Below are 12,898 nucleotides of genomic sequence, written 5' to 3'. Positions count from 1 at the left end.
AACGCTATCAATTTCAGCACTGATTTGTCCAATTTTAATGAAATTTACCGCCTCATCATAGGTTAGGTATGTGTTTCTCCTCTCGTTTATTCTCGTCTCCTATCACCTAGTTTATCTCTGTACTTTGTATTCGTCTCTATTTTCTCTGTACTTTGCGTAATTGTAAAATGCACTCAGTTGTTACTGCCGCTGATGAAGGCAACTAGTGAGCCGAAACGTTCGGTTTTATGTTTTATCAAAATAAAGCGTGAATAATTCGGTCATGTGTACCATTTCTTTTCTATATTTCGCCTCACGCGTAATAATTCTTCTCTTTTTAACATAAGTAATAAAGATAAAGCTGCATATTAATACCTATTTACTGACGTAGAATTATTGACGGAAGCCAGCAGCTAACAAGGTCACCTTCTCATAGATACCTACCCACAACTACCACCTATTGAAAAAAAAAAATTCAAAAACCGGAATAGGTACGCGAAGAGGACGATTCCTATGACGAGACGAAGGTTGTTCTTCACTAATATTGTCTGGAGTACCTACATTTTGCACACGAAATTTACAATTTATTGTTTAGCTTTTATACTTTACTATGGGTCGTCGTGATTTTTTAGCTAAAAATTAATTTCGATTTTTTGCTTTGTGATTTTGTTTTCGTGTGTGATTTTTCTACCTACCTTTCAATATGAACGTAATACAGGTTTCGGCGTGCCTAATTATAATCGTGATTTTGATCAAATATCTTCTCAAATCTAAGAATACGAGATTTTACGAACTTCTAGAGCGATTCCCTTCGCATCCGAAGTGGCCATTGATTGGAAACGCGATCATGCTGTTTGGTCCCTTGGATGGTAATCTGACTCACCTCAAATATTTATTCTATGTATTCTAATCCGTATTGCTAATTACCCATGTATGGTATCAATAATTTTGTATTTACGTATCCATCAGATGTACGAGCAAAATTTGAAAATGTTTTCAAACTTCATCATCGCGTCCTGTTCTGGCTTGGGCCCCAACCATGTTTATTTTTGAAAAAACACGACGATATTGCTGTCAGTACAAGATAGTACCTATTTTCAATTTTCATAAAAAATTATTATTATTTTTTTTTGTAATAATTCTATTAACATGATAGCCTAATATTGTTTTAAATAGACAATTTTAATTCAAAGTTCGCATCGTGACATGCTTGGAGCAGGAGACGAATGGCTGGGTACATCGATAATGAACGGACCATGTAAGTTATGCAAAGATACACTACCTACATATGAAAAGAACACGTTAGAAGTAACGTGCGGAAAATTCCTCTAGACATGATTACAAAAAACGAGGTCAAAATTGAAAAGTAAATTGTATTATTAGTTACCTACCTACTTTAAAATTGAAAAAAAAACACAACGTTCTGATCAAAAAAAAAAGAAAAACATTATAAATTAAATTGAAAATATTCAGAAGGGGGTCCAGAATTTTAGAATTTTTAGATGCAATACTGATTCTTCTCAATTTTACAGATGCATGTATGATGTAAGCATGTTTCAAGTAGGTAGATAGGTACGCGTATCAACCAAATACAAATTGACAAAATGGAGTGATTTGGGTGATTAATTTTGAAAATTTCAATTTTATCGCTCCCCATAGCTGAAATCGTTCAAATGAAAAAAATTGCAACTCGAATATCAAGTAGTATTTTACGAACGAATTGATTCACTTTTTTTTGAAACATGGTACTTGGCAAATTAGCAATTAGGTACTCCGTTAACAATCGAATCTAATCATTTACGAACGATTGGTGATTGTGATTAAATAAATTGATTGATTTACCTTATTGGTGATTGGTGAATCATTCGCTAACGGATCAATTAATTTACAATTGATACGGTTTTTGAGAAACTATTGTATAAGAAATAAGAAAAGAATCGATCAGTTTTCAAGCGAAGTGAATCAAATCCGATCGAATCATTCGCGAACGAAATACTCGATTTTTAGTGAATCATTCGCGAACGAATTGAGTAATTTTTGGTGAATCATTCGTGACCGAATTGATTTGTATAAGTGACTCGTTTGCGAACGAATCGATTCACGAACTTGATTCTTGAGAAATCATTCGTGATTTCGTGACTGAATTGAATAATATTTTAGTCATTTGCGAATCATTCGCGAACGAATTAAATAATATTTGGCGAATCATTCGCGAACGAATTAAATAATATTTGGCGAATCATTCGCGAACGAATTGAATAATATTTTTGTGAATCATTCGCGAACGAATTGAGTAATTTTTGGCGAATCATTCGTGAACGAATTGATTCGTATAAGTGACTCGTTCGTGACCGAATATAATAATATTTTAGTCATTTGCGATTTGCGAATCATTCGCGAACAATTTAAATTATTTTTGATGAATCATTCGCGAACAAATTGAGTAATTTTTGGCGAATCATTCGCGAACGAATTGATTTGTATAAGTGACTCGTTTGCGAACGAATCGATTCATTTACTTGATTTTTGAGAAATCATTCGCGAACGAATTGATTATTGATTAAATGTTGGTGAATCATTCGCGAACATATTGAATCATTTTTTTGTGAATCATTCGCGAACGAATTGAGTAATTTTGGTGAATCATTCATGAACGAATTGATTCGTATAAGTGACTCGTTCGTGACCGAATTGAATAATATTTTAGTCATTTGCGATTTGCGAATCATTCGCGAACGAATTGAATAATTTTTTTGTGAATCATTCGAGAACGATTTGAGTAATTTTTGGTGAATCATTCATGAACGAATTGATTCGTATAAGTGACTCGTTCGTGACCGAATTGAATAATATTTTAGTCATTTGCGATTTGCGAATCATTCGCGAACGAATTGAATAATTTTTTTGTGAATCATTCGAGAACGAATTGAGTAATTTTTGGTGAATCATTCGTGAACGAATTGATTCGTATAAGTGACTCGTTCGCGAACGAATCGATTCATTTACTTACTTGATTTTTGAGAAATCATTCGCGAACGAATTCATTATGGATTAAATGTTGGTGAATCATTCGCGAACGAATTGAGTAATTTTTGGTGAATCATTCATGAACGAATTGATTCGTATAAGTGACTCGTTCATGACCGAATCGATTCATTTACTTAATTTATGGTGAATCTTTCGTGACCGAATTGAATAACATTTTAGTGATTTGCGAATCATTTGCGAACAAATTAAATAATTGTTGGTGAATCATTCGCGAACGAATCGATTCATTTACTTGATTTTTGGGAAATCGTTTGCGAACGAATTAGATAATTTTTGGTGAATCATTCGAAAACGAATTGATTATTGATTGAATGTTGGTGAATCATTCGCGAACATATTGAAAAAATTATTTTTTTGTGAATCATTCGCGAACGAATCGAGTCATTTCTGGTAAATCATTCGTGAACGAATGGATGGATATGTATAAGTGACTCGTTCGCGAACGAATCTATTCATTTACTTAATTCATGTTGATTCATTCGCGAACGAATTGAATTATTGTTTTGTCATTTGTTTTGTGAATCATTCATTCATTCGCGAACGAATTGAGTCATTTTTGGTGAATCATTCGTGAACGAATTGATTCGTATAAGTGACTCGTTCGTGACCGAATCGATTCATTTACTTAATTTATGGTGATTGGTGAATCATTCGTGATCGAATTGAATAATATTTTAGTCATTTGCAAATCATTCGCGAACAAATTGAATAATTGTTGGTGAATCATTCGCGAACGAATTGAGTAATTTTTGGTGAATCATTCGCGAACGAATTGATTCGTATAAGTGACTCGTTTGCGAACGAATCGATTCACTTACCTACTCGATTTTTGAGAAATCATTCGCGAACGAATTAGATAATTTTTGGTGAATCATTCGCAAACGAATTGATTATTGATTAAATGTTAGTGAATCATTCGCGAACATATTGAATAATTTTTTTGTGAATCATTCGCCTGCGAATTGAGTAATTTTTAGTGAATCATTCGTGAACGAATTGATTTGTATAAGTGACTCGTTCGCGAACGAATCGATTTGTAGGTATAAGTGACTCGTTCTCGAACGAATCGATTCATTTAATTGATTTTTGAGAAATCGTTCGAGAACGAATTAGATAATTTTTGGTGAATCATTCGCAAACAAATTGATTATTGATTGAATGTTGGTGAATCATTCGCGAACGAATTGAGTCATTTCTGGTGAATCATTCGTGAACGAATTGATATGTATAAGTGACTCGTTCGCGAACGAATCGATTCATTTACTTAATTCATGTTGACTCATTCGCGACCGAATTGAATAATATTTCAGTCATTTGTGAATCATTCGCGAACGAATTAAATAATTGTTTTGTGAATCATTCATTCATTCGCGAACGAATTTAGTCATTTTTAGTGAATCATTCGTGAACGAATTGATTCGTATAAGTGACTCGTTCGTGACCGAATCGATTCATTTACTTAATTTATGGTGATTGGTGAATTATTCGTGATCGAATTGAATAATATTTTAGTCATTTGCGAATCATTCGCGAACAAATTGAATAATTGTTGGTGAATTATTCGCGAACGAATTGAATAATTTTTTTGTGAATCATTCGCGAACGAATTGAGTGTTTTTTGGTGAATCATTCGTGAACGAATTGATTCGTAAAAGTGACTCATTCGCGAACGAATCGATTCATTTACTTGATTTTTGAAAAATCATTCGCGAACGAATTGATTATTGATTAAATGTTGGTGAATCATTCGCGAACATATTGAATAATTTTTTTGTGAATCATTCGCGAACGAATTGAGTCATTTCTGGTGAATCATTCGTGAACGAATTGATTCGTGTAAGTGACTCGGTTGCGAACGAATCGACTCATTTACTTGATTTTTGGGAAATCATTCACGAAACGAATTAGGTAAATAATTTTTGGTGAATCACTCGCGAGCGAATTGATTCGTACAATTCATTTCTGATTTTCTGATTTCTCAGTGAATTGTTCGCGAGAGTATTTTTCTATCTTAATTCATTTCGGGGAATCATTCATGAACGAATTGATTATTTTTTAAAGAGAATCATCCGCCAACGAATAGATCAATTGTTATTTAATTTATGAACCAGTTCGTTCGCGAATGATTCACCAAAAATTATTCAAATCGTTTGAATTTGTGAATGATTTCCCAAAAATCAAAACTCAAGTAGGCCTAAAAGAATAATTTATTCGTTCGCGAACGACTTTCTTATACAAATCAATTCTTTCGCGAATGATTCACTAAAAATTATTCAATTCGTTCGTGAATGATTTCCCAAAAATCGAGTAAATGAATCGATTCGTTCGCGAACGAGTCACTTATATACGAATCAATTCGTTCGTAAATGATTCACAAATGACTAAAATATGATTCAATTCGGTCGCGAATGATTCAGCATAAATCCAGTAAATGAATCAATTCGTTCACGAATGATTCACAAAAATTATACAATTCGTTCGCGAATGATTCACAAAAAAAATAATCAATTCGGTCGCGAATGATTCGCCAATAATTAATCAATTCGTATTTCGTTTGCGAATGATTCACTAAAAATTGAGTATTTCGTTCGCGAATGATTCGATCGTATTTGATTCTCACTTCGCTTGAAAACTGATCAATTCCTATTCCTATACAATAGTTAGGTACCTACTCAACAACCGAAATCAATTGTAAATTAATTGATATGTAGGCGAATGATTCACTAATAAAGTACCTAATCAATTTTTATTTAATCACCAATCGTTCGTAGGTAATTGATTAGATTCGATTATAAACTGATTAATTGCTACACTTATGTTTCAAAAAAAGTGAATCAATTCGTTCGTAAAAGATTTTTATTTTGAAGAAAAGTCAACCTTCTCAAGATTAATTGGTCCCAATTCAAAATAATGTACCAAAAAACAAGTCAGTTTCTGATGTTTTTCATAAAATGATGTAAGTATAGTTACCAACTTCCAAATTTTTTCAAAAAATACGACGACAAAAAAAATCAAAGAACTTACCTATCCATGCTTTTGAAGTTTTTTTTTGTTTCATTTTCAAGACAGTATGCCTACAATCACATGCAGCCAAATTGGTTGTAAACTCCAACCAAAAAAAAAAGGCTATCAAGTAGGTACACACAATGTTAGCTTATTTCGATTCCCCAAACGTTGCAATAAAACACGTTCAAGGTCACTTCCGTACGTTACTGCCTATACCACAAACTTATGTACTCATTTTGGTACCACAAAAAATAAAAATTGTAAATTTTTCTTTCCAACCTGGATTAACATTCCTAGATGAAGAGTGGAAGAAGTCGATAAAAATACTGACGCCAGCTTTCAGCCCAAAAATGCTGACGAAATATGAAGAAGTGTTCAGAAGTAGTTCCCTAGAACTCGTTGAAAAACTGAAACCAGTTGCGAATAATGGCAAGGAATTTGATGTTTGGAAATTAATGATGAAAATAACTTTGGACGTAGTCACAGGTATAATAATAAAACTGAGGAAACACTTTCAGTTTCACTCCTTAAGCTCCCAGCTGTGTACTTATGTATGTACGGTACGAGTACCTATTTACAATGATTTTTTTTTTTTTTTTTTTGAATTCGTTTCAACCGTATAGAAACTTCATTCGGCGTTTCGATTAAAACTGGTGGAAGAATCGGAGAACAGTTTGGCATCGCTTTACACGAGTAAGATTATCTTATCAATCAATGAATATAATTGGTACCTAGTACCTACCTAGTACCTACCTACCTACAATGAGTAACATTGTGAACACTGCAGAAACGCATCTATTGCTTTTTTTTTCATGTTAGCATGATTCAGCTCATTATGAAACGTATCCAATTCCCTTGGCTGTTGCTACGTCATATTAACTGGTTGTATTTAATTATGATAGGTAAAACCGATTCTGTCCACAACTTTCAGCATTATCCGACAACGGTATTAACCCTTTGCATTTTCAATTCTCAATTCACTTTTTAATCCAATTCCAAAATAATGCAATTTTATATAATTCTGTGTTGTTTTTTTTTTTTTTTTTTTTTTTTTTAAATCAGGTATTGAGAAAAAGCATCGAAGATTACCAAAATTCACAACGTGATGATGATGCATTTGATGATGGTGAGGATACAAGTGTTGAATAAATTTCTCGATAGTAGGCTAAAGTGAAAAGTGAACCATTTTGGTCCTGGAGAAGGATCAAGTTGGCTTCTTTCTGTAATTTTCTACTGCGAACTTCATCAGGGACCTACTCCATAAGAATCTAACAGGGCTGAAGGTTTCCAAATGCAAATTTAATTTTCTGCTGCAGGTGATAAATCCAAAGCAGTGATCGATTTACTCGTGAGGTACAGTTTTAAAGAACCCAGCGTTACAGAAACACGCATGAGGGATGAATTATTGGCTCTAATGTCAGCGGTAAGTAAAAAGTCGATTTGTACAATGAGCAATGTGCGTGTAAGATTTTTTAGCAGCTACCGATCAACTCCAAACATCATTCGCTATATAACCTCTGATTTTCTTTCTCTTTACTTTGTTCAAAGTCAGTTGAAACGTCACCATTGAACATAAGCTTCCTAATGTTAATGTTGGCAATGCATCAAGATATTCAGGTAGGTTTACAATAAGGTTCGAGTATCCAAACACATATGTAGAATGAAAATCACCAACTCATCGATGACTCGTGTTGTTACAGCAAAAGGCATACGAAGAAGTTTCAAAATACGAGACTGATGATGGCACATTAAACCAACATGATATTTCCAATAATATGCCATATTTGGAACAATGCATCAAAGAATCACTACGCATGTACAGTCCAGTAGCATTAACTACCAGACGTATTCATAAGGATATTGTATTAAAAGGTAGCCTATCATACGAGTCGTTGGTATTTCTCTCATATTCTTTATGTACTGTACTTACATGGAAACCTCATGAGGTGTCACACTCCGATTTGAACGGGACCGCGATTTTTGATAAGAGCATAGTCTAAAACCCCCAAAACCGAATTTACAGCTGCCCAAGTTCATTTTTCGATTTTTGGCGAATTTTAGAAAATTCAAAATTGACTGTTTTTGGCGATTTATGCTTTTTTTTAAAAGTACGTACTTTATCAATAAAAATGGTCAAAACGAGTCCGTCGACGTCGTCGTCGTCGTTTCCTTATAAGCGGTAGGCCTATTGGCCTGTCTGCTGTGGTGTGGAACCTGTTGAGGATGAGCCTGAGGTATCAGTGAGTTTCCTCCTTGGTCTCCCTCTGCTTCTTTTCCCCGTTGGTGTATATTGGAGGACCTGTTTTGGTGATCTTGTTTCCTCCATCCTTTTGACATGATTTCTCCAATCTTTCCTATACTTTTTTATCTTTTTCATGACTGGCATCACTCCGAGATCTGCTGTTATTTTCTCAGATGGGACTCTGTCTCTGAGAGTCACCCCTGCCATTCTCCTCATGAACTTCATCTCAGCTGCCGTTATGCTTCTTTTATCAGATTTCTTCAGTGCCCATACCTCGCTTCTGTAAGTCATCATTGGTATTGCTATATATAGGGTATTGTACACCTTCAATCTTGTTTCTTTTCGCACCTTACTGCTTCTCAGGGTCCTATTTATCAGTCCTGTGACTCTCAGGAACTTTGCAATCTTTCCACCAACATCTACTTCTCCCTGGTATGATATGGTGTTTCCCAGGTATTTGAAATTATTGACCTGTTCAATGATTTTTCCATTTATTACAATCTTGCTTCTTACTGGCTCCTTTCCTTTGAAGGCCATTGTTTTTGTTTTCTCTGATGATATTCTCATATCATACTTTTCTGATGTCTTTGTTAAATTATAGTATTATACATTGATCTCTGTAGGTCATCTTCTGTTTCGGCTAGTACTGCTTGATCATCTGCGAATAATACTGTTGATATTTCTTGCCTTCTGTCTGTCTTGATTCCTTTTGGTTTCATTATCTGCCATTCTTTTACCATGTGATCCATATACATGTTGAATAAAACACAAGACAGTGGACATCCCTAGCGAACTCCTCTGTTTATTTCTGCTTGTTCTGAGAGTTCATTTCCAATTCGTACTCTTATTCTTGTGTTCTTTTATATGCTGTTTATCACCTTTCGCATTTTATATGTTATCTCTTCATCTTTTAGGACTTCAAACAGTTTTTTTCTATTAACCCTATCATATGCTTTTTCCAGGTCTATAAAGCACATGTGTGTTAGTAGGTTGTATTCGATCCTTTTTTCCATCAGAAGTTTTACTGTATAACTTGCATCAGTGCATGATCTTCCTTTTCTAAATCCGTTTTGACTTTCTGACAGCTTTTCTTCTGCATGCTCTGCCAGTCGTTTTGCCAGTATTTTTGCATATATCTTGTAGCAGGTGTTGAGTAGACTTATTCCTCGGTAGTTTTTCAGGTTTGACATATCACCTTTCTTGAACAGTGGTATTACAATTGCTGTTTTGAAATCTTCAGGTAACTTTTCTTCTTGGTACATCCTATTTAGGAATTCCAACAGTCTTCTTTTGAATTCACCACTTGCGTATTTGTACAATTCTGTTGGTACCTATGCCATCTTTTCCTGGAGCTTTTGCATTTTTTGCTGTTTTCAAAGCCTCTTGTAGCTCTCTAAATGAAATTCTGTCTTCTGGTTCTCCAATTTCTTCTTCTATCTTTATGTCTTGTGCGTTTTCATCACTCCAGAGTTCTTCAAAATATTCCTTTGCATCATTGATTTTTATTTTTGGCAAACCCACTCTTTCATTAAAATTTGTGTCAATTCTCCTTATGATGTTATGATCTTATACACCTTTGGCCATAACTTGTATGTGTCATGCTCCAGGAATGTGATGAAATTTTCCCAGCCGCTTTTGTCACAATGGATTTGATATTTTTCCATTCTTCTTCTATGTCCTGGCTTTTTGTTATTTCTTCACTTATGATGTTCATCCGTCTTTGGTACAGCCATTGGTTGGTTGGGTCATCCAGGGCTCTTGTGTTGATTTTCTTTTCATTTTTCCTGGCTGGTATTCTTGTTGTTTCCATTCTCATTACTCCTTGAACAAAATGATGGTCAGTGCCTATTTCTAGACCCCTGTATGTTCTTACATCCAAGAATTTCTTAGCGGCGTTTTCGTTGGCTATAAAAAATGGTCGATCATTGAGCTTTGTCCTCTTGTATTGCTGCATGTCATCTTGTGATCTTTTTTGTGTTGGTAGAATGTATTCATGATTCTCAGTACGTTGAAAGTGCAAAAATCTATCAGTCTCTTCCCATTTGTATTCATTCCTTCTGTTCCATACATAGTTACCAGTTACTGTCTTTACACGCCTATCTCCTACCTGAGCATTCAAGTCTCCTGCTATTATCAATTTATCTTCTGGATTTACTGCTTGTAAGGTGCACCGGGGCAAGTCAGAATGTTTTTTCACAATTTCAACTTTGACCAGCTGTTACTCCCCTTCTAATGAACCAATATAGATGAAATTTATTATGTAGGTTCCCATAAGGGTTCTTAACCTATGGTAAAAATTTGAGCGCGATTGACACAGTAGCTTTCGCTCAGTAGAATAAAATATAAACTGTCCTGACTTACCCCAATTGGGGGAAGTCAGAACAGGCAAAACTTTGCAGAGGCGTAGATCACAAACCGAGCGTCCTAGAAAAATTGCAAAGAAACAAAATTGTAGAGAATTTAATTTTCTTTGAGACCACTCTCATCAGATTTTTACCAGGACGCACAGTTCGTCCGCTATATGCGAAAAACTAAGAAATAGAAAGTCTGTATTTTAGACCAAATTCAAAATAAGTTCAAAACAACAACAAAATACAATTGAACCAAAGACATCTAAAATGAAACTGAATCGCGAAAATTTTTATGCCGTGATGAAGTAGGGGTAGTACCCTCAAGTCACCTTTAGTGGCACTTTGCCAGATATAAACATCTAGGCGCTAGAGCAAGTTTTCTAACTTACCCCGAATTCCAACTTCCCCCGGTGCACCTTACTGCCTTCTGTAGTTGCTTGTAGAATTCTTCGCTTTGTTCCTCTGTTCCCTCTTCTGGTGCATATACTCGGATTATTGTAAGAAAGTCTTTTTTCAATCTCATCCTTGCTGATACAATTCTTTCATGCCATATGTTGTATGAGTCGATGTTTTCGCGGTGTTTATTATGTATGTGTAACATCACTCCGCCTGCAGCTCTGGTTTTCTTATCAACTCCACTGTAGATAACGATGTAATTTCCAGATTCGATTGTTCCACTTCCTTTCTTCTTTGTTTCAGACATCACAGCAAAGTCTATATTTCTGCTTGCTTGGCTGCATATCCTCTTACATTCCAGTTTCCGAGTTTGTATTTTCTTTCGTTTGCGGGTGTTTTTATTTTAACCAGGACCAGGGGTTCACCTCCACCTGGGATCCCATAGTTCCATCCGTTTCTTGTTGTTTGTGTATTTTGAGTAAGTTTAATTTTCGTCTGACTTGGTTACCAGCCATGCCAGATATATCACGGTGATAGGGCTTCTATCTAGGCCTCCATGCTTGCCTGGTCCTCTTTTAGTCGCCTTTTACGACAGGCAGAGGGTACCATAAGGATATTCTTAACCCGTCCCTACACGGGGATCAAATGTAGATAAACTCGTTAAACTGGTCGAGTATAATACACAACTTGATTTTTTTTAGCTGCCCAACTTCACACCTTCTGGAGAAATTGAAAAATGCTGGAGACTCTAGAATGGCTGGAAATGGTGAAATTTGGATTTGGGTAATTAATATTACTTTTGGGACTGATTTTGACCATTTTTATTGATCAAGTACATACTTTAAAAAAAACATAAATCGCCAAAAACAATCACTTTTGAATTTTCAAAAATTCGCTAAAAATCGAAAAATGAACTTGGGCAGCTGAAAATTTGGTTTTTGGGGTTTTAGACTATGCTCTATCCAAAAATCACAGTCCCTTTCAAATTGGAGTGTGACACCTCAAAAGGTTCCATTGTTAGTATAACTACACAAGTCAATGTGGGTACCTACCTAGGTATAATTTTTATATTTTATTTATTTTGCCCCTATTCAGATGATATGATAGTGCCAAAAAATACGATCGTTGTGACATTCATAACTTTCGCAAATTACGATCCTGATCTGTACAAAAATCCAGATGAATACGATCCCGAACATTTCAACGAGGAAGCGGTAAAAGCACGTCCTAAGACAAGCGATCTGACTTTTGGAATTGGACCAAGACTTTGCATAGGTAAATAACAAAATACCCAACTGCCTAGATGAATTGCATTGAAGTATGCAAATCTACATTATGCAATAATTTTTAATGGCATGTTGATCTCAAATTGACAGGTGGAAAGTACGCGATGATGTTCAATAAAACGCAACTGGCTTACATATTGCTCAATTATCATTTATCAACTCGTGTCAAGGAATTCACAAAAGATCATCTAATTATGACACTCAGCATCAAAAGTAAAATCGGCTACCCCGTCATATTTACAAGCAGGCGATGAATACTCGGAATAGTGAAGAGATTTAATTGATGAATAATGTTTGCGATATTATAGGTACCTAGACCACCTGCTTACTTAGATTAATTATTTTTGTACCTACGTAAGGTTGTTATCTAACTATCTATCTCAATGTATGATCATGAAATGTTCAATAAAATATTTTCACACAGATTTCAATTTTCTGAAAACTTTCAAGCCTATATTGCACATTCTTTACTCATAGTTTGGTGGGGGTGTGGGTCATTTTAGTGTCCGTTTTCACTTTGGTTACATTAATTTCTATGAAAAATGATTTACTTTCTTCTTTTATTTTTCAATTTCTTCTTTTCTTTTGTT

At 34.8% G+C, this 12,898-nt stretch overlaps 1 protein-coding gene across 1 annotated transcript; it reads left to right on the top strand.

Annotated features, from left to right (window-relative positions):
* The first annotated feature begins 444 nt into the window (after positions 1 to 444).
* On the top strand, positions 445 to 12,733 carry LOC135846442 (cytochrome P450 4C1-like). Its single transcript, XM_065365539.1, has 12 exons — positions 445 to 848; positions 949 to 1,052; positions 1,156 to 1,237; positions 6,331 to 6,519; positions 6,657 to 6,726; positions 6,853 to 6,979; positions 7,096 to 7,159; positions 7,350 to 7,456; positions 7,582 to 7,650; positions 7,734 to 7,905; positions 12,118 to 12,297; positions 12,399 to 12,733. Exons 1-12 carry the CDS (start codon positions 683 to 685, stop codon positions 12,560 to 12,562), a joined length of 1,494 nt encoding a protein of 497 aa, XP_065221611.1. The 5' UTR covers positions 445 to 682; the 3' UTR covers positions 12,563 to 12,733.
* Positions 12,734 to 12,898: the final 165 nt, after the last annotated feature.

Source organism: Planococcus citri, chromosome 1 (genome assembly GCF_950023065.1).
Source record: "Planococcus citri chromosome 1, ihPlaCitr1.1, whole genome shotgun sequence".
NCBI classification, from domain to species: domain Eukaryota; kingdom Metazoa; phylum Arthropoda; class Insecta; order Hemiptera; family Pseudococcidae; genus Planococcus; species Planococcus citri.
The sequence above is the reverse complement of the archived record's forward strand: the minus strand, read 5'-3'. Positions and strand labels throughout refer to the sequence as shown.